General features: G+C 39.7%; 1 protein-coding gene across 5 annotated transcripts in view; it reads left to right on the top strand.

Annotated features, from left to right (window-relative positions):
* VTI1A (vesicle transport through interaction with t-SNAREs 1A) overlaps nucleotides 1–20,683 on the top strand; it is a 342,273-nt gene that overhangs the window by 9,686 nt on the left and 311,904 nt on the right. For all 5 annotated transcript variants that reach the window (XM_090056596.1, XM_090056592.1, XM_090056593.1 and 2 more), the window contains exon 3: nucleotides 6,507–6,617. In XM_090056596.1, coding sequence (XP_089912722.1) covers nucleotides 6,507–6,617 — 111 coding nt within the window. The remainder of the gene's footprint in view (nucleotides 1–6,506; nucleotides 6,618–20,683) is intronic.

The raw sequence follows: 20,683 nt of genomic DNA, 5'->3' as shown, positions 1-20,683 counted from the left end.
CAATTTTAGTACTATTTCTGTGGAAGATCTGGCATTGCTCCACAAGCCATAATTAAATTAAGTTACTGAATACCCTTGTGGAATATAAGTATCCTCTACCATCTAAAAGCTGTGGAAACTAAGGCATATAGTTGTAAAATGAGTTGCCTGCAGTCGCGCACAGGCTGGGTGGTAGCACTAGATGCTGATCCTGGAAGAACATTGTTCAAAGCAAAGAGATCCCACTGTTCAACCAGCAGTTTTGCCTTTTTATTACTTATTTTCAACAGGCATATTTCTTATGATGACAGATCATTTAAGAGTAAGAATGAAATGCACAAAAGCTACAGTATGAAGTAAAAAAGGCAGCATATATCCAGATGTATTTAGAATATGCACAGGATTTCAGATCTGTGCATTCAAACAAATACCCTGTCATATTTTCCCTTCAGGAAATTATGCAAGGTGGGGAACTTTCTATTTCATTAGTGTGGATTTAAAAAAATACCTTTTGGAACTACATTCTGGGATCTGTGGATGGAAGGTACCAGAGTGCATTTTTTTTTCTTCTTGTAAACTGAGATCAAAGTGTGGGATGGGATCTCAGCCTTCAAGCCCTGAAACTTTGTCCTGTAGCATGATGAGAGAACTTTCATTTGTGGACTTTGCGTGGGAGGCACAGGACATATCAACAGATGTATGTGTCTTTTATTGCACGTGCATTATGCTGGTAATCGCTAGGTTCGGCTGATTACGTGCAATTTTGTAGTGTCGTTCTGTAGCGTGGTTCTCGCTGATCTTCGTGGAAGGCCAGTGCTTTCATTCAGTCGCAGAACTTGGTCCTTTATACTAAAAATTCTTGAGCTAGTGCAAAGTCAGAGCAGCTCCTTGCTCATTTTCCCCAGTATGCTTGCTAAACTTCTCTGTTGAATCCTGTTATTCTGTGGAAGAACCTTACTGAATGATTAAAATATAAGCACATGTGTGTTTACAAATTCTGAGAGCATCAGCTTTTTCTGGTTCCTGTTGGTTTGAAGGAACCGTGATTTAAGGAGCCATGCAATAGTTCAATAGGAATTGAACCTGTGGCCGAGGAGAGAATGAGAGGCAAAGTATAGTTCCCGTTGAAGCTGGATGTTCCCATGCAATGAACATCGCAGTGGATTCTGACTCCTAAGCTTAGTAAAGCGTTGCCAGGAGAGCTACACCACCGCAGTGGAGTCAAGCTGTTGCTGCTGCCCTGCAACCGGCATAAGATAAGTGTCAAACACTCCCGTGCCTTCTGCTTGTATCGGCTGGTTGTGAATAAGGGCACCAAACTGGGAGCCAGGAAACTTGAGTTCTTTGCTCCAGGCTTTCTGTGTGACCATCTTCAAGCTTCCTAATCTCTCCTGGCATCCTCATTTTGAAATGGGGAGATCATTATTCCCCTGCCTCACAAGGGTGTTCTGAAAATAAATTAATGATTGGAAGATGCTTTGATACTCTAACTGTTGGAACAGTGTGAGGATGTAGACTGACATTCTTTCTTCCCTTCGCTGCTGCCACTTGACAAAGGCGGCATTCAGTGATGCAGGGAAACATTACGGGTTTCTTATTGAGAAATGTGTCAAATACTGGCTTTGTGTTCAAAGTAATCCTCTATTATTGGGAGGGCTGGAATGAGCAGGAATTGACTTAATGGCTCATTATTTTTCTTCTTATGTCATAATAAATACAAATTTGGATGACCTTTCTTAAGATTAAAAAGAGAGTCCTGCTTGAACATTTTCACCCTAATGATGATGATCTTCATTTCATGTATTTCCATTTTCTTTTATGCTTTTGGGTTTTAGATCTCGTTGCTAACGCTACTAGACAGGTGCTTAACACAATTATTGGTTTTAAGCAATTATCTAACAAGTTGGTGATTAATGTCAAGGCTTAGGTTTAAAAATTAATTTGAATAAAAACCACTACTAACAGAACTGACTAAAAGGGTCTCCTTTTAAACTAAGGGCAATAATAAGAAACAAAAGAAACCCTTGTTCTAAATCACTATCATTTTTAGTTTTGATGCACAGATTTGCTCAGTTGTAGTCTAGGTTTGAGGCACCGTCACACTTCCCTATTTAATTCACTTCATCTTGTTTCTTCTATGGTAGTAGGTTTGGTTGGCAGCACACGGGTGAGTTAGTTATGATGCCTAATGTCAGCTGGCTGAATAAATTGTTTTTTGGATATATAACATCTTTCAGCCTTCTAGATGGTCCTATGAAGAATTAGACCTCAAGAAAAATGTTCTGATCCTAGCATCTCCTCTGTAGTAATATCCGAATGCTATTTGGGTGGCATGCGTGCTTTCAGAGAGAGAAAAGTTGTCAGATTTTTGACAAGTAAGTGTCCTAATATCTAAGCACAAGTTGCCTTTCTGAAGCGCAAAGGTGTATTTTGATCCGGGAGGGGGGGGAAAAAAAGTGGGACACACGATGGGTGACTTCACAAAGGGCACATCTTTGACTCTGCCAAAGTAAAGTCTCTAAGTGTTTGTTGGATGGATGGTTTTTAGACTTTGGTTATAGACACATCCTGTTTAAAATATGTAGCATTTTCACAATGGGTCTTTAGAGTCTTTTAAATTTTGCAGTTCACAGACGTTATATAGAATGCTGGAAATAGATTTTTTTTCATAAACGGGTGGTTTTGATTTTGGGGGTTTTCTGTACGTCAGTGCAGATACAAGGGAGACTGGGCTATAGGCCTCTGAATCTTTTCTGGAACCTTTTAGTAATGGACAAGAAATTTCACCTTTTTGCACAGGGAACCTTTTGTTTCTCTCCTAACAAAGGGATTGTGTTGGCTACATGTTTCTGTCTTACAGAATAAATGTCATAAAGGAATGATCTGCTGATCATGACAATTCGAAATGAAAAGGATAGTGAGGGACCTGAGCAGGAATTCATGCGTTTAATGAGTACAAAATATTTAATGTGGATCATCACAGAGGATGCTAAATGGGTTTCTTTTGAAATGAGTGTCTGGACGAACTTGAGCATTACCCATCTTCTCTTACAAGAACTTGGAAGGATGTTAATGGGATACCAATCGGATTTGACTGTTTCTAGTTTTCCACCAATAATCCAAAAAGCCTTTGTTGAACCATACTGCGGGGGTTCCAACATCCTTTTTAGTCCATACTCCAACATGAGGAAAATCACTTGTAAGAGGAGGAAGCAGTTCAGGATTCTTGATTGTATTAATTTTTAGCTAGGCAGTTGCAAATAACTAAAAAGAGCAGATTGCCCTGCACCCAACATCATTCATGCATTTTTTGACATTGTTTGACACTCGGGTGTTGTTACGTCTGAAACATTCATGGCTGTTTGAATATTGGGGTGCCATCTCCCACAAACTGCAGTCACAAGAGGGCAACAGGATCACATACTTGATCTGATTTGCACTTCCATCCAGTGGAAGGATGCTTGTTATATAGGAGACAGGCACATACACACCAGAATGCATTCTTGCATATTGTATGCTGCTATTTGTTATATGTTTGATTATTATACGTTATCTTATTAGGTTCTAGTATTAAAATCATGATGAAAATTCAGGGGGAGAATGTTTTGATACTAGATATACTGATGTTTGTGCATTTTTGTTTTTGTTTGTTTTTTTTGGTTTAACCTGTAAACTTGGTAACTCTGTCCTTCATGGATCATTTAATTTCTTCCCCAGAAATTCTTATATTTATTTCTGTGTCTTTTCAGTGTGTGCTAAATTCTTTCTTAAGAGAGACTGAACTTCTTAGCGCTATGAGAGAAACAAGGGTATATTGGCCCACTTTACTAATTGTGCCCTTTATTGTTTTCTTTTATAGACTTCTTTTTTTTAAGGATCTAAAAATATATAATCGCAGCTTATAGGTTAAAATTTGTGGCAGAAATGGAGAGGCTTGTTTTCTATGGTATTGCCATATTTTCTCACATATAACACAACCTGGGGTATAAGTCACACCTTTGTTTTGAGAGAAGGAAGAGAAAAAAAAAATTCTTTGTAGTAAGTCACTAAGGAGGAGAGCTAGGGAGCCAAGCCTGGTCATTTTTCTGCTCCATGTGAGCTGTATGCAGACTTGACTTTCACTTTTGTCCATAACCAGCAGAACCTGCTTTTGCCCTATTTATTGCATATGCTGCACACTGCAGTTTCGAGCTGATGGTTTGAAGGTGGAATAGTGTTTGTTTTATTTAAGGGAATGTGGTATCTTATTTCTTGGCCTTGTTCTTAGAGGATGGACTAAATTGAAAAGGATTTAAACTAAAGAGCTGTTTTCAAATTGTCCAAATCAGTAGTGCTCAGATTTCTGGCCTTGCAGCCCAGACAAATAACGTGGGGCCAGTCCTCAGGCCATATTGGGCACTGCTCGCGCAGGTTCAGGCCCTTCACCACCCTGCGTGCCTGATTACAGCATGCAGGGCCATGCTATCCAGCCTGCAGGGCTCCCAATGGGTCCAAAAATTTGGTATTAGGGGAGTGGTGGCACCTCTTCCCTGATGCCAAATTTTATGGACATATGGGGAGCCCTGAGGGTCAGATCATACGACACCAGGTACCAGATTTGGCCCACAGGCCATGGGGTACCCCTGCTCTAAGCTTATTGTATGTTCTTGTATTCGGACATAGCAGACCACACTACTGTCACTCTGCAAATGGTTGGAAACCACAGTCTGGGGCTGCTAAACTGAAAGTGTACTTCCTAGTTTAATATAATCTGTTTTTTTTTTAAATTTGGTTTCCATTGCATTAGAATAGAAAACTAATGGGGCAAGTTACTTTGCTGACCCCACAATTTCCTTTCCACAATTTACCAAAAAAAAAAAAAAAGAACAGGTTCCCATCTTGCTCTGCTCACCTGCGACACAGAAATATGACTTTATAACTATTACTATTTCTAATCATGTAAGCGGGGCAAAGGGTAATTAGCTATAGAAAAGAATCCGCTTCCTCAGCTGTAGTACCTCTGCTGCTCTGTTTTTGCATGATAATCACAAATTTACCAGCCTGGGCATAAAAATATGCTCGTCTGCCCTCAGGATAGCAAGGATGATAACTATCTGGGTGGAATGGAGCTCGGACTCCAAGTGCTTGTACTGTGCATATCTAAATGCACGGTGGGTATTTTCCCCTTCATCTAGCTTAGACTGTTTGGCATTGACCACTGCTGGAGTGAAGGTACAGGACTGCATTGACCAGTGAGTTGATCCTGCATGATAAATTCTACGTTCCTCGGAAAGACTGTTTAATTTTTTACTTAAAAAATGAGCAGTTAGAATTCTCTCATGTTCTGGAACTGCAGGCAGTAAGGGAAAGTATGGCTCTGTACTTGTAAGAGATCAATAGCTTTCCATATTTATGGAGATCAAATGGATTGAAAATAAATTGGTGCAGTACAAGCCCTTAAAACTAAGCCAGCTTTGTTTTGGAAAGCATTTTGAAAAGGAACAAAAAGCCATTGTGTGAAACAGTGTTGCGTAGTTTCCTGTTAAGTAATGTCATCTATAATCTGAATAGGTCATGATCGGGCTCCCCCAGGCAGTGTGAGGCCCGATCCTTTTGCCCGCAGGAGCCCAATTACTTACCCGAATACGTTCCATGAGTGTTCCAAGTCCACCGAGTAAATCAGGATATTGGGTGTCTTTACTGTGGTCTGAGGCTGAAATATCAAAGTATAAATAAGCTTATGTATAAATGAAAAACTGCATCTCGTAGAAACCTGCAACTAATAGCTTGGGATCCTAACTGAAAGGCATTTCTATTCCCATGCAATACTTCTACAGCTGAGATCAGTGGGAAGCAAGTAAATATTGTCTAGGGTGCCTGCAGCAACCATTGCGAAAAGTTCTTTTTATCTTATAAAAGTAAACTTGAGAAGTGTTTTTAAATTCAGGTAAGGATTTTTCATGGCAAAACAAGATGCTTAAACTGAGAGCCTTCTCTTAAGGAGTCTATGCGGCTAGACAGAACTAGCACCTAGTTCAGCTGTGATTTGAGCCTGCGGCCACCTGCTGTTTAAGAAGTGCTGAACAGTCCTGGGTTTTCAATGAAATTCTGCACCTCTGAAATTTAGTGAGGTGCTTTAGCATAGGTTTTTGGAACCCAACTTTTAGACACAGCAAGCTCTGTCTGCTAAATGTAGCAAAGTACATATTTATTGAATATAATAGCCAATGGCAGTTCTAAAAAATAATTCTAGTTCGTATTTGTAGTATGCCATGCCTTTTTTTTTAATCCAAGGGTCCCCAAAGTGCCTTAAAAACATGTTAGTTTTGCAGCATCTCTCTCCTAACTCATTTCCCTACTCTGGCACTATAGCATAAAAAAGTGGGGGAAGGGGGCAGACAAAAGTTTTGTGGGGGATTTTTGTGGGGGTTTTTTGTTTGGTTGGGGGGTTTTTTGGTGTTTGTGGATATCTTAAATTTCACCTTGGCAAAATGCATTTGAAGACATCAAGTAAACATTCACGTTTCTTTCCTGTTTTCAATTGCTAGCTCGAACAGATGGAGCTTGAAGTTCGAGAGATCCCGCCTCAAAGCCGAGGAATGTATAGTAGCAGAATGAGGAGCTACAAGCAAGAAATGGGAAAACTTGAAGCCGATTTCGTGAGTTCATTTATCATAAGATGTAAGATAGCATTTAGGAAGAAAAACCGGAACATAACCATGTTTTAGAGGGGAAATAGCTATGTTCTCCTTCCATTACTCCTGTGTGAGGGAAATGGATGACTTTCAAGAGGCGAAGAGAGACGTGATATTCTTAATTAGTGTAATATACCACTTCTGTATGTATTTTGTTGCATTTGTGGACAAGTGGAAAACTCTTTTAGGCAAGACAACTTCCCACTTAAAGAAGAGCATTGCTAATTCCCAGTTTGGAAGGGTGTAGTTCCAATAAAACCCTGCAGCTCTCTGGCGTCTACCACTGCATCTACATCCGTCTTGTATTGTTAGACACTTCCCGGGTCATGAACACTGTCAGCCTCCAAAAAATGCACCCTCTCTTACCACGCAGCATTGAGATTAGCTTTGTAGGTCTACCAGTGTAAACGTACCATGTGGAGGTCACTTAAATTTTATAAAATTTTGAACTTCATAAAAATGAGGTGGATTATGTGAAGTGCATTATGACCAGAAACAAACTGCGCTTTTCATATGAAATGCATCTCTCATACACTGTCACTTGCTGTCTGTGACTGCTTTTCCACTGTATTTGGATCCTCCCTGGCTGTTTTACACAATGGCTTTCTGCCACTCGGGGCCAGATTTCGCAAGGTTCCCCTGTGTGGGTACTTCTTACAGCCTCAAGCCACTCTTTCTCTTGTTCCCTGTTTCAGAGTAACAGATTTGCACACTAATACAATTGCTTCTTCTAAAAGTGCTCACTGATTGCTCCTGGCTGTTTCCCTTCTGTGTAAGTAATGCATGTGACCTTATGGGAGAAGCTCCATTGTGCTTTTCTAGTTATGAACAGCAGCATCCAAGAAACTTTTTGTCAGGGGGTGGGCATTATAGACCTTCTTGGGTAGATTCCTAAACTTCTCAGTGGAAACTTCTTGTCCTTCTTCCTAAGAAGCCAAGATAAGGCAAATTGTGATCTCATCTTTGTAGGTAGCAGGAATGGGTGAAATTAGAACTGGGTGAGAGTGGCAGAGGGGCTAGTGAAAATAGACTTCAGTCTTTTTTCATAGAAGAAGCAAATGGCATGTGGGAAGAAAAGGAATGAGGATGTTTGGGAATATGAGTGAAATGGGATGGGGAAAGCATATAGAGGAGCAAACAATGTAGGGAGACAAGGAAAACAGATTAAAATGAAGAAAGCAAGCAGGGTATTCAAGAGAAGGAGCAAGGAAAGAAAGGGGAGGGAAGCTTGTAGACAGGGGATGAAAAAAGTATCGGATATATCTGGGAATCTTTGAGAAAATGGCTGAATGCTTCAGTAGTGTTGCAGTGCCATGCCATTATAGCTAAGTTCACAAGCATGCGTATTCAGGCTCCAGTTTTCAGATGATTATGATTATCTGGCTTGCTCTGTACCCACATGTAAACTTTTTGGAGAGCATATATAGTAATGGTTCAGCTATAAATTCAGGAGGGGAGAAGAGAGAAAAATAATGCAAGTATTTGGGCTTTCTGGTTGGTTTTTTTTTGTTTTGTTTTATTTTTTGAAGGGCCGGGGTTGAGCTACTCTGATAGCTGGAGGTAGAAAGCTGCATATTGATACTGAATGGAACCTCCTCTTCTGCCTTGTAGTGAAAATTATCTTGACTATGGTGTAACTATGTTATCAGCAATTATCTTATAGCTTATAGCAGATAATCCTTTGGAGATTTAAGTGCTGCTTAAAGTGTGTTTGTTTTTACTGGTGGGCATAAATATCTAAGAAAATCATTAGCAGTTCTGGGACAGGATCAGTATATAGACTTTTTTTTGAAAAATTCACTGTTTTGTCTGAAAGAAGCATGCAGGCATGAGCTTTTTGGATTTAAACTTCATTCTTTATAAATGCAGTTGAAAACCCCTTTATCCTGTTGTATCTTTGGTTACCAATATGTTCCTGTAAGAAACAGGGTACAGTTACGAGCAGATACCCATAATCTTCTCCTAATTTCTTAAAAGATTACGGGTAGAAGCGAGTTCTTCACTTTAGGAATACATTTAAGAGAACTGTATTTCTTTTTAAACCTATAGGAGTTTAAACCAAGACGCATCTTTCCTGATGAGTTCTGTTTCATCTTTTCAAGTGCAACACTTGTAACTGAAGATAAGATGGCCTTTCTCGGTTGCTTGCTTACCTGTAGAACGGTGTGAATGCAGATTTGAAAAGGAAGTTGTTCTTAAACTGCGTAGCCAAAAGCATTTCTGTTAGCACATATATCTAAATCTTTAAAACAAGGGCCTGTAAATTAAATTTTATATACATTGTAATGAAAATAACTGTTCTGCCAGGGTCCTCGTGTGCCTTACAGAGTCCTGAAGATAAATCCAAGCAGTTGTTGGAACCAACATTGCAGCAACCGTTCTAAAACTCAAGAGGACGACATGCCTGTTCTGGAGACTGTTAGTACTCTATATTTGTAGAGATGAGGGCGCTCGGGTTGAGTGGCGAGTCACCTTGTTCCAGGGTTGTTTTGGCCAAAATGTCAAGAAGTGAAGCTAAGCTGGAACTATGGATTTAACTTGATTTTCAATATTACGTGGAACAGAAATAGTCATGTTTGCCAAGTCAGAAGTATATTTCGCTATGTGAATTTTTAACTTAATAACATTTGTGCCCTGGGGAGGGGGAAAAAAAAAAAAAGCTTTTAAATAATGGTCTTTTCAGATCTTGATTTTTCTATTTTCAGTAATCAACTTTCAGGTTAAATGCCAGCATGTGTTCAGTGTCATCTTAGGTTGATCTTTGTATTTTTTCCTTTTGCATCCCCATCAATAAAGATCTTGTGATTAGACTAATCCTCCAGGTACTCCTAGGTATGTTTGGAATTTAGAATAGGCCCCTAATGCTGCTTGTGCTGCTGTCTCGCACAGATATAAGGTGTGGCCCTGTATGTAGTGCAGGAAGAAGTAGTCTCTGACTCGTTCCCTTTTGTCTGTGTTGACCCTACAGGGCTAATAAAGTTGAGGAGCTGTAATGTAAGTTATCACGAAAACGCACACCAGACAAGTCAGGATAACGCAGGTTGCTGAGGAAGGTGTGGCTTTTAATAATCAAATCTCACAGCCTAAGAAATTCCAGCCACCGACTATTGTGTCCTGACACCCTCTTGTTGTGTAGCACCTTACTCAGAAGGGTCCTGTTCATCTTCAAGGAAGTTTTTACACATTGAATAAAGTGTGTACAGCATAAAAGTGCGCATAGATATAAAATGAGTATAGGTATAAGATGTTGTCGCATAAAAATACTGCAGAGTTTACATGATTAATATATTAGCAATATGATTGGAAGGCAGGGAAGGGTGGCATCTTAAAAACTAATACTATAAAGATGAACTGAATGAGTTGGTTGCTGAGATGCTACCTTGCCCTTGCCCTGCCTTCTTCCTGACTTTGGATTAACATACCTAACTACTTCTCTCCTAATATGATTGGAGTAAAATGTCACGTTTTCCATACCAAATGTTGAAGCCTACAGTGGTAACTTAGATAAATTCTTAGTTTTTAATGTTTTCTCGTCAAAGTACATCCTAGTGTCTGGATGAGCATGTGTGGGTCTGCTGAATCCAGAATGCTGCAACGGCAAATGCTTTATGTAAACTATGAGGTGTGGTGTATGTTGGGACGGATTTTCAGTTTGAGTATTGTGGTGATGGCACCATCTTGTGTCCAAATATGGAGTTGCATATCGATTTTTATTTATTTATTTATTTATTTCTTGCTTTGCTGAAAATCTTTCTTGACTAATGTTGTCAGATAATTTATTAAAAAGGGACGTGCTTAATTTGAAATGTAGTCAGATGCAAGCAGTTTAAGCAGCTTTCCAAGCCCAGTGTCTGTTCTCTTATAAATGCCTGTGTATTTTTTATTTCTCTTCCTCATTGCTGTGAGACTCACCTGAAGAGTGGACAGTGACGGACTTTGCTGTTGATCACATGGAGTAAACTGTCAATGAAAAGAAAAGATTTGTTTTCCTGTATTTTTTTTTTTTCTTTTTTTCAATGATTGTGATTTTCAATGTTACTACTTTGGAAAATAAAGTGAAATGTTCTTAATTAAACACTTTTCTCCAGAAATGTTTGATATCCCTTTTCATCAGCGATGACTTAAAAACTGGATAGCAGAGGTTGACAGATTTTGCCATCTCAAGTTGGCCTTGGACATTCAGCATGGGTTTATAAGTAAGGACATGGGTATGTAACATATTTGCACTTTTGGTAACTGGCATATGTACAGGGAGGATGTAAATGAACAACATACAGCCGTGTAATAGTGTAACTTCCTTGAATATGGTGTAACGTATACTTTACCCGCACAAGAGTTGCAGGTAAAGCTATACCTGTGCGTTGTTACACTTGCATGTGTATGTGTGTCTGCAGCTTAGGCCATAGTTGCCATCTGCACCAGGCAAATAGGTCTATTACTGCTCCTTGCTACCTACTGCCAAGATATTGTAATAGCAGCCTACTGCATAGATCGGGGTGGGCAAAATGTGGTCCATGGCTGGATGTGGCCCACCAGGTTATTCTATGTGGCCTGCAGGGCCCCTAAAAATTCAGAAAATTAATATTTATCTGCCCCTGGCTACCCATCATGCAGCCCTCAATGGCTTGCCAAAACTCAACAAGCGGCCCTCCGCCCGTAATGATTGCATAGATACTATGCAGTCCTCTGGCATAGATACTATCTGAGCACTGCTGCTTGATAATTTGTTCTGGATTCTGGTGTAATTTACATTATTTAAGTTATAACAATAGGAATGGATTGTATGTCCTTGCCCTAAACCTGTCCTGAGTTGGTAGCGGCCAAAGTTGTATCTACCTACAAATAGTTGATGCATCATTTTCATTTTATTTTATTTTTTCTAGCCTTGAGGTGCATCAGTCATGGATCACAGTTCTGTTAATAGACATAAATGCACAGGAAATATGGTCCCTGGTCCAAAAGCACATACAATCCTAAATATAAGACGAGAGACCACAGATGGATGCAGACACTTATGAAGAGTATAAGGATAAAATGAGATGGTATTGGTTCTTATGGTAGGCAGCAACCCCATTTTTACTAGAAAATATCTGTATCACAAGTCTGAATGGTATATCACCAGCATTAAAAACAGTTGTGGTAAATGGAGCTGTTTAAACATGAGCCAAACAGGAAAAAGTTCCATGCCTTTCCCTGGCCTACTTTTCTTCTGATTGAAACAGCACTATTTGCTCTACTATTTCTTGTGTTACGTACTTTTGCTTTCCCTATATAGGAAGGCCCTTAGCCTTTCAGTTCAACACTTTCCACCGGCCTACTCCAGCTGTGTGCATATAACTCGATAGAGTACATAGCCTTCGCTAGTGGGTTTTATAGTATTGGCTGCATGTATGATGGGAAGCATTGTTCAACTTTTTGGAAAACATTCTCTATTCAGTGGCAGAGTTGAGCTTATCAGCTAAACGGTCCTGGGACTCTCTTCACATAACGAATATTGCATGTCATCGTTGCTCAGTCCACTTCCTATTGAGCACCAAATGTGTCACGCGTTGCCAGATATGGCTCCTAGGTGGGTTGTATTTTCATCTAGAATAGCAAAAAGGTAGTGGACAGTGATTCACGTACAGATCTCTTCTCTGGGGAGATAGCGAATGAACAGTTGTAAATGTCAGCAGTCCCAAAACCATGCCTTTGTCTTGCAGGAATTAAAAACAAGCCCTGCTCCCATGGATTATGCTAGTCAGTGAAGATGAGAGTACTTCTTACGATAATAAAAGTGATTTTTCTTGCTTATGCTTATGAAATAGTTTGTACCAAATATTTAATATGCGAATATTCTATTAAAATTACTGTTCAGTTATTTTAGCCCATGTGTTTCAGTGGTTTGTATAGATCAAACCATTGTAATATTTTGAAATGCATATATAGCTGGCTCTATCTCCCCAGCCCTCCCTGTGTCACTTGTTCTGACTTTGATTTGAGTTCTTTGGTGCTGGGACTTCTGTACATGATTGTACAGTGCCCAACAATAAGGGCCCTGACCCAAGTCTGGGACTTTAGGAGCTATTATGGAGGTACAAAATAAGAAAACTAGTCCACAAAATAGGCTTTTAATAGTCCTTAAAGTTCCCAGAGCCAAATGGTGAAGTAGGTCATTTTAAATTTCTTATGAAACCACAAGAGGGAAAAAAATCTTATGGTTGTTTTCAGTGTAGGAATTTTCTTAATATGGCTCCCTTCAAGTAGCTTTGTAAATATGTAAGGAGATAATAAGTGGGGACTAGGACACTTGAGCATGGTTATTAGCTACAATTAGCTTTGTCATACTGTTATAGGCACCTTTGGATCCAGAACGTGCAATACAGCCACAGGTGGGCCAGTTGATTCTGTGTTACAAAATGCTGGTTTCTTGTAACCACTCCAGCCTCTGCTTCTAGCCTATCCTGACTGGTATCTGGAAGGCTTTGGGTGTAATAAAAGGACCTTTTACCTTTGGATTAAGGTATTGGCAAATGCATGTAGGATGACCATCCCCTTTCACATTTCTGGTTCAGAATTAATTCGTCGGTATAGCTGCAACAACGTGGTACCATGTTCTTTATTTGTTTGCAAAGTTGTTAGACCCAGCGCTGGACACAAGCATGGGCAAACTGGACGGATGCCCAGGGCCCAGACAGGTGGCCCGAAAATGGTGAACATTATTTTTTTATTAGTATTATTATTATCTGATACTAAAAGTTTGCCTGAGGCTGCTAGGAGTCTAGGTACACTGCTGATTAGACCAGGGATTCTCAGCCAGGGTACCATGAAATCTTAAGTGAGGCACCCTGTGGTGCTATGGCCTGTGTGTAAGGAGGTGCATGGTGGGGAGAGGAGAGCATTCACCTGGCTCCTGCCCCAGCCACTCCAGCGGTGTCTGTGGTTGCTTTTCTGGGGACCACTGCTGCTGCCGCCCCCTCCTTTCCTACCCTGCCAGTGCCCCCAGCACCATGCTGTGCTCTGAGCAGGTGGGCAGATGCACAGACGGAGCTGCACTTTGCAGTCTGGCTCATCCTCCGGTCCGCCCATACTCCTGTGACTGGACGGAGGGGTGGCAGGGGTGGTTGTAAGCATGTGAGACCCTGCAGGACAGCCTCAGTAACGGGGTCTGCCTTTGCCCTTGAAGCGTGCAGACTAATGGTGGGGAAGGGGCAAACAGTGGAAAGAGCAGGGCACGACAGGCTGAAATCCTGCCCCTGCTACCTGTAAGTGGTACCAGCTAGGTTAGTGGTTTTCAACTTTTTTTAGCCTCAAGGTCCTGCTTGTATAACTCTTCTGAATTTAGATTCTAGCTCAGTAGTTGTTTTGGGGTTGGTTTTTTTTTTCAACTGGGGAGCTATAAAATGCCAAAAAGATATGGAGGGGTGCCTTGAGGCTAAGAAGGTTAAGAAACGTTGAGCCAGACCTTTTCTTTTTCTCATATTGGCACCTGGTGCTAGGCAGATGTGTGCAGCATGCAGTTCTGGAACTGAACGTGCTACTAAAAACACCTGGTTGAACAGGTCCCATCTACGATTTAAAACAAAAAAAAAAAAGAACTGACCCGTTGCGGGCAAAGTTTGAAATTTCTGAAATCGGTTAAACGTGTCTGCAGGAGCAATAAAGCTGTCTTCACCACAGGTTATGGGAAAATTGGTTTTATTGCTAGGGCAGGCAGGATCAAGCTGATTTCAGAAATTTCAAACAGTCTCACTTTTGAAGGTGACTTTGTCCATTTTATGCTAGTAATTAAACCATTTTCAGCCCAGTTCAGAGGCGCATATTGCAAAGGTCAATCATGGGTTAGTTTCCTCATATTAAGAGCTTTAATGGCTAACATTGCATGTCACCTATCTTCTTCAGTCATTGTCAAACACTTTCTTCTCTGGCCAGAAGAGAAGTTTATTTAATCGCTTTAAAGATGGGGAAGACACCTAACTGGTGACAGCCAGAGCTCTACCCCTTTACTTACTAGCTAAAAAAAGTCCAGTGGATTTATTACTGTTCGTAGAGGGGGCTCTCCACTTTTGCATCATCTCTGCTTATGTACAAAGTTAAGGATATCTTTTCTGTAGCTCTGGGTGCCCAAAAATGGCCCATGCAAAAGGGCAAGCTGTCTTTATATAACCACTCCTGTAGAAATCTGGCTCCTGCAGGAGCCTAGTTGAGAGCTGGACTCAGAAGCTCTTTCAAGTGTGTGCGTGACCCCATCTGAACCCCATTTTATTGAAGCCGTGTAGCCTTTTCCTTGCCTTTGTGCTCTTATGCCTGGAGGGACACATGCGCAGGGAGGTTTCTGAGCATCGTGGGCCTTTTCTGTGCCAGTGGCCTCCTTTGGGTCCTTGCTATGGAAGGAGATTCTAGGCGTTGCTTCAGGTTTGGTCTCTGTTAATGATATCGTTAAATTAGCAACAAAAAGGAGAAACAAAAGATGACTTGGCTAGTTATTCGGGCCTGGAAACTAATCCTGACTGGGGGCCTGAGATTCAGAGCTGGGTTCACATTACAGCTAAGATGTAAGATGTCTCAAGCCTGGAAAATTATACTTGTCCCAGGTGTGTCTCAAGAAAACTTTTTGCCGTTCTGCGTGTGCATGGTGACTGGTGGGGAACTATATTTCTCTAAAACTTACCACTGATGAAATACTTTCCTTGGAGGGAGGTGTGAAAGATGAGTTAATGTGCTTTATTTTATAACTAGGCTAAGGGGTTATGATCATCTTAATTGAGATTCCTTAGCAGCTGGCTCAGTGTAGTATGTTTTATTTGTAAAGGCCTTTAGGTGTTATTTACAAGGATTTCTTCTCTTTTTGGCCAGTCAGCTACATCTATGGAGAACTCTGGCTGCTGTTGAACGGATGAATTTATTTCTCTGAACTGACCTTGCCTTAATCATTCATTGGGCCAACTGTATAGTTGAGAGAGCTGTTGAGTGACTTTCTTCAGGTCTAATGAGTTTAATGAACACCTGTCTCTAGAAGCAGTCAGAGCAACCTCAGCCTGAGCAAGTTGGCCTGTTCTGAAGTCAAGTTAGGAGCCTGTAAGTGCACGGTATAGTATCCCATACAAAACCCGTGTAACTCCCACAACAAATCTTTTTTGTGCTTAATATTGTTCTAAAATTCTTCTCTTAGTGTCGCTTAGTCCATTTAGTAGAAAGTCAGCATGATTGTAATTTGGACTCTAGTACAGGAATAGCGTTTTCTGTCACTTTGTCAGTCTGCTTTCTTATCCAATAATGTATAAAAATGTCTGGAGGTTGACACCGAGCAGGCTTGCCTTCTCACCAGCTGCTTTTGTTTCTCCGTTCTGGGCATAACGGTATTTCACACGCAATGTTTCCTTGCTTAGTATAGCTTCAAATCTTTTTAGTCCCATTTTGTTTCGGTGCTGTTCCTTCATATACAGAGAATTTCTAATTCACTTTAACCAGCATCAAAGACAGCTGCATGTAAAGAGTGGGGTTCTTATAAAGGAATATGCCTGTGAAAGTGACATCACGTAGGCTCGATGATTTTCTTCTCTCTCGCTGGCTCCGTATCGTAGGCAAATAATACTGTACTACCTGCCAGTGTAAAAAGGAATCGAGCCATCATCTTTCTGCACCAATACCATCAGTAAAAAAAAATCCTTCGATTGAAACTAAGCTATTTGCACTGATGATGCATGAAGCAGAACAGAACATACCTTACTCTCCAACGCTTTCACAGACTCCCTAGATTTTGTAAAAATAAAAGCTTCATTGTTGGTTTGTTTCTAACATAAGTTACTAGACTTGGAAAACCCTGGAGCAGGCAACCTAGGCAAGAAATCACCATTTCTCTATGGTTGCTTTTCAGATGCTGCTCTTTCAGATGTCTTAACAAAGTATTTCCCTTTCTTTCCAGCTTTAGTGAGACCAATTCATGTTCGGCTACAGAATAAGGAGAGACGTGAGCTGCTGATAAAAGATACAGAGCAAATAACGTTTTGATACTAGAAGGATTAATTATAGGGGGTTTTTGGTGGGGGGGGTTGTACTTTGTTTGTTCAGGGATTGACACTAGATGGCACTGTTTGCAAAGCAAGCAACATTTTTTTTTTCCTTTTTTTTCTTTTCTTTTCTCTTTTTTTTGCTTTGGTAGTAACTGAAATTACTGTTTCATGAATAAAATATTTCTGGTGGGATTTGCATTTCTATATTGGCTGAAGATACTGTGTTGAATGTTTTATTAACCAGCCCAGTGCAACTGTCAGCCTATTAAAGAGATCCAATGGACCCTGTTTAGCTAAATAAACTAAATAAATCCAATTCGTCAAATTGTGTTCCTGGCTGTTTATTTTCCATTCTTTTGATGTACAGTTTATTTTAAGTTAAAGCCGCATAGGTTTAAAAATTAATGGGAAAATAGAATTTACTGTTTGGAACATGAGAAGACTAATTGCCATGGTCAAAAATAGCTTTGCTTTTAAGGTGAAGTTGCTCTCTGGCAAATGGTGAACTTTTTATTGGTGACTGATCAGTGGTCCCATGGCAAAAATTGTTTTGGCAACTGAATAGTTAATGGCCTATTTTACTTGTTTGAAGTCTCAAGACTTTAATGAAACAAAATGTTAAACATGGACACTACTCTCGCAGAACTTCATTGGACTAGGAAAGCTGTTCTAGCATTCATTTTTCCCATTAGTTTTAAGGAGATATTTCAGTTCATAGATTATCATGCAACAGTTTATCTTCTATAGATATATATAGATATCTATAGATATCTCTATATAGATATATATAAAGATACATATATATAGATGCTTTATATATCTATATATAAAGATATATATATAGATGCTTACTTTTATAAAGAAAGAATATAAGTTGCAACCTAAGACTTGCACTGAAAGCTTTTTGGATGTTGTCTTTTCTTGTCGTCATACAGCAGAGTCCTGCAATCTTTAGGTTTGCTGTGCTTTAATATTTGGGGTCTTTTTTTTGTTTGGTGAAGAGTATTGCTATAGATAAGCTAGAGATGAGCTCCAAATCTGTGCTAAATCCATTCGTCTGCTGAGAATTATTCTATCAACCCCATTACAACTTATTTTCAAAACACAGCTAGATTTCCAGTTTTGTTAGTATGAGAAGAGAAGGAATAGTGGTGGTTTGAAGCTGTTTCCCTTCTGATGACTTCCAGAACTCTACTTTTGAGATGCTCAGCATTAACTTCTGCATGGTTTCCAAGAATCTGAACTAGCCAAGTACCATGTACTGCAGGCATTTAGCCCTGTATTCTTGTGTTTCCAGAAATGGAGCACAGGGTTTTAATACAACAAAAACACACTTCAGTCAAATTGCTTTTTTGGCTTTCTCCTTAAGAAGCCCGTAATATGATGGATTAAAGCCTCTGTTAGGAACTAAACTGTGTGCACATCATCTTTGTAGTGGTAGAGTTTGTCGAGGGAAATTGTGTGAAAAGTTAATTCTGCTATCTATCTTGGTTCATTACTGTGCTTGACTATTACCAAAGTTGGTCTTCCTTTTAAGGGCAAATGTTAGATATTTATGGACATGCTTCCAATGCTGAGTGCATGCCCATGTTCTGTACATCTGGAATTTAATTCACCATTTAAACTTTATTTAAAAAAAATGAAAATACGCTATTTTAATTGCTAAAACATACAAATATCAACATATGTCTTTTGACTGATGAAGCTCATTAAATGTACCTTACTGATACGCTATTACATGCTGGTGTCACAGAAACAGAAGGAGCTTTCTGTTGTGTTATGTAGCCTAGTAGAATCAGCTGGCATGGGTGCTACCCTGAAATATAATCTTGCTTTGCAAAACAAGGCTTGATAAGGACAAGGAAGTCGGACAAATTCCTTTTCTCTTAAAAACTGTTTTGTTTTTTTCTTTTTCCTTTTTTTGGTAAACCCCCAGAATCCTTTTCCTCTGACTTCTTTTTTTTTTTTTTTTTTTTTTTGTGCGTGTCATGTTACCGTCTAATGCCCTCAGTTATGGATCACAGTCCCACCGTGCAAGCGACTGTACAAATGAATACAAATACAAATGGCAGCCTCCACCTCAAAGATTTGTGGTCTAAGTAGACTTGCTCTTCACTCAGTGTTGCAGAAGAACTGAAAGCTTTTAATGTCTAGCTCAAGATCAATGATGGATATATCAAATACTAACCATCAAACCATGCATTTGTGCACATGTGAAACAAGCAGATCAGTTGCTCTCCATTTTGGATTTGATTTTTAGGATAGTGCTGAGAAAATTAGGACTACTTCTGGCATTTGGCAGCATTTGGAGTGGTCAAGAGTTGCTCACTATAAAGAAGATGAGAGGGCAAAATATAAAAGGAAATGTAAAAGAGTAATATAAAGGATGAGTTACAGGGTCAGTAGTGAAGTATAAAGCCTTTTCTTTTTTAGGATAACAGTTTCAATCCATGCAGAGTTTGTAGTGACTGACAGCTATGGCCATCAGATTATTTGGTGCCCAATGTGAAATGAAGCTGACTGCTTCAGTTCACTCCCCAGTGGCAGGAATTTGCATTGCCTGAGTCCCCATATTTTGCAAATTTAGGAACTTCAGAAATGAAGGCTCCAAAGAGTAGGACAATACTCTCACCCCAGAGGTGTGGTCCTTTATCATTAGAGTAGGTGCACAGTTAGACATTCAGGAAAAGACTGTATGCTCTGTCTCTGTTTTGTGAGGCCCTGATACAATGGTTGCAGAAATCAAGGAAAATACTTTAATAGGACTGATATGAAGTCTAAGATAAATGGAAAACTTGGGTATCAAGGGTAGGCTGTGTGGCACCTTTTGTTGTGTACTAAATGACGTGTGTGGTCTTTGTTTTAGGACTAAGTTAAATTGTATATACTGATAGTCATCAAACAAAGACTAAGTCTGGAACCAGACTGGAATTTTTATTTATAGATTTGTTTTGATCTGAGAGGATTTTTGTTTTATTTTATTAAATATTTTAAAAATAAAACTAATCTGCCTACAAATATTGGGAGCTGCTGTTTCAGAAACTGAGAATGTAAATTCTTTAGGGTAAGGCCCTTTTATTTACGCTGTTTGCATGATGTCTATGTTTATACAGGTAAGAAATAATTAAAAAAAAAAAAAAAAAAAAGAATGTAAGAGCCCAGAAAAAAGTTGCCAAGTCTGTGGGTTTTGGTTTTTTTTTTTTTATTAGAAGTCTCCTTTTCTTTTTGATAATCTTGGAGCTAAGTTTGTGGTCTTGGTAGGTCAATTTGGGTATCTCTTTGAAGTGCAGGGATATGCAACTAAACTTGGCAACATCCCCCAAAGGAACTTGTTTTCTATGATTAATCTTCAGTTATTTGGGGAAGAAACTGAAGCATGGATTGTACCTATAATAGCTTATACAAGTGAACATGCTATTTTTAGAGAGTTTTGATTTGTAAGGTTCCCAGTTCTTAATCTGCCTACAAAGGCATCCATAGTCAGGTTGGCTTCTTGGGGCTTTCCTAACACTTCCACTCCTGCCCAGCAAAAAGTTCTCAAGAAACAGCACTGCCAGCTTGGGCTGCCCATCTCCAGAATGTAGGGCCTCCCCAGTCTGAACATCTTCACTAATTTAATCAAATAGTAAATCTAAAATGTTCTCTATGGATCTTCATTTAATTCACCATGAAAGGGACCAGTTCCAACAGCCCATCCTGCTGTCTTAATTTTGTAGTCGGGGCAAGGATTTTGGTGGGTAATATCTTTTATTGGACTAGCTGTGTTGCGGGGGGATAAAGTTAGACAAGCTTGTGTAGTTGGGTCATTTTGCCAGAAATTTGATATCTTTTTCCATTCCTTCTTCTCAAGTGGGGGATTCTGGCTTCTGCTCACTCCTTCCACCTTAATGTGTATATCAGAAATGAAAGAAGCCCCATATTTTTCCCAGGAAAAAATATTGCTCTGGAACCACCGCTTTTCTGCAGACTGGATCCTCTTCTCAAGTACCTATCTCGTGGTTTCAGATTGCAGTTGTCAGGTGAGAGAAACAGAAGTTG

Source organism: Crocodylus siamensis, chromosome 7 (assembly GCF_052110815.1).
Source record: "Crocodylus siamensis isolate JL-2025a chromosome 7, ASM5211081v1, whole genome shotgun sequence".
Lineage (NCBI taxonomy): Eukaryota > Metazoa > Chordata > Crocodylia > Crocodylidae > Crocodylus > Crocodylus siamensis.
This window is presented reverse-complemented; position numbering and strand designations above follow the sequence as displayed.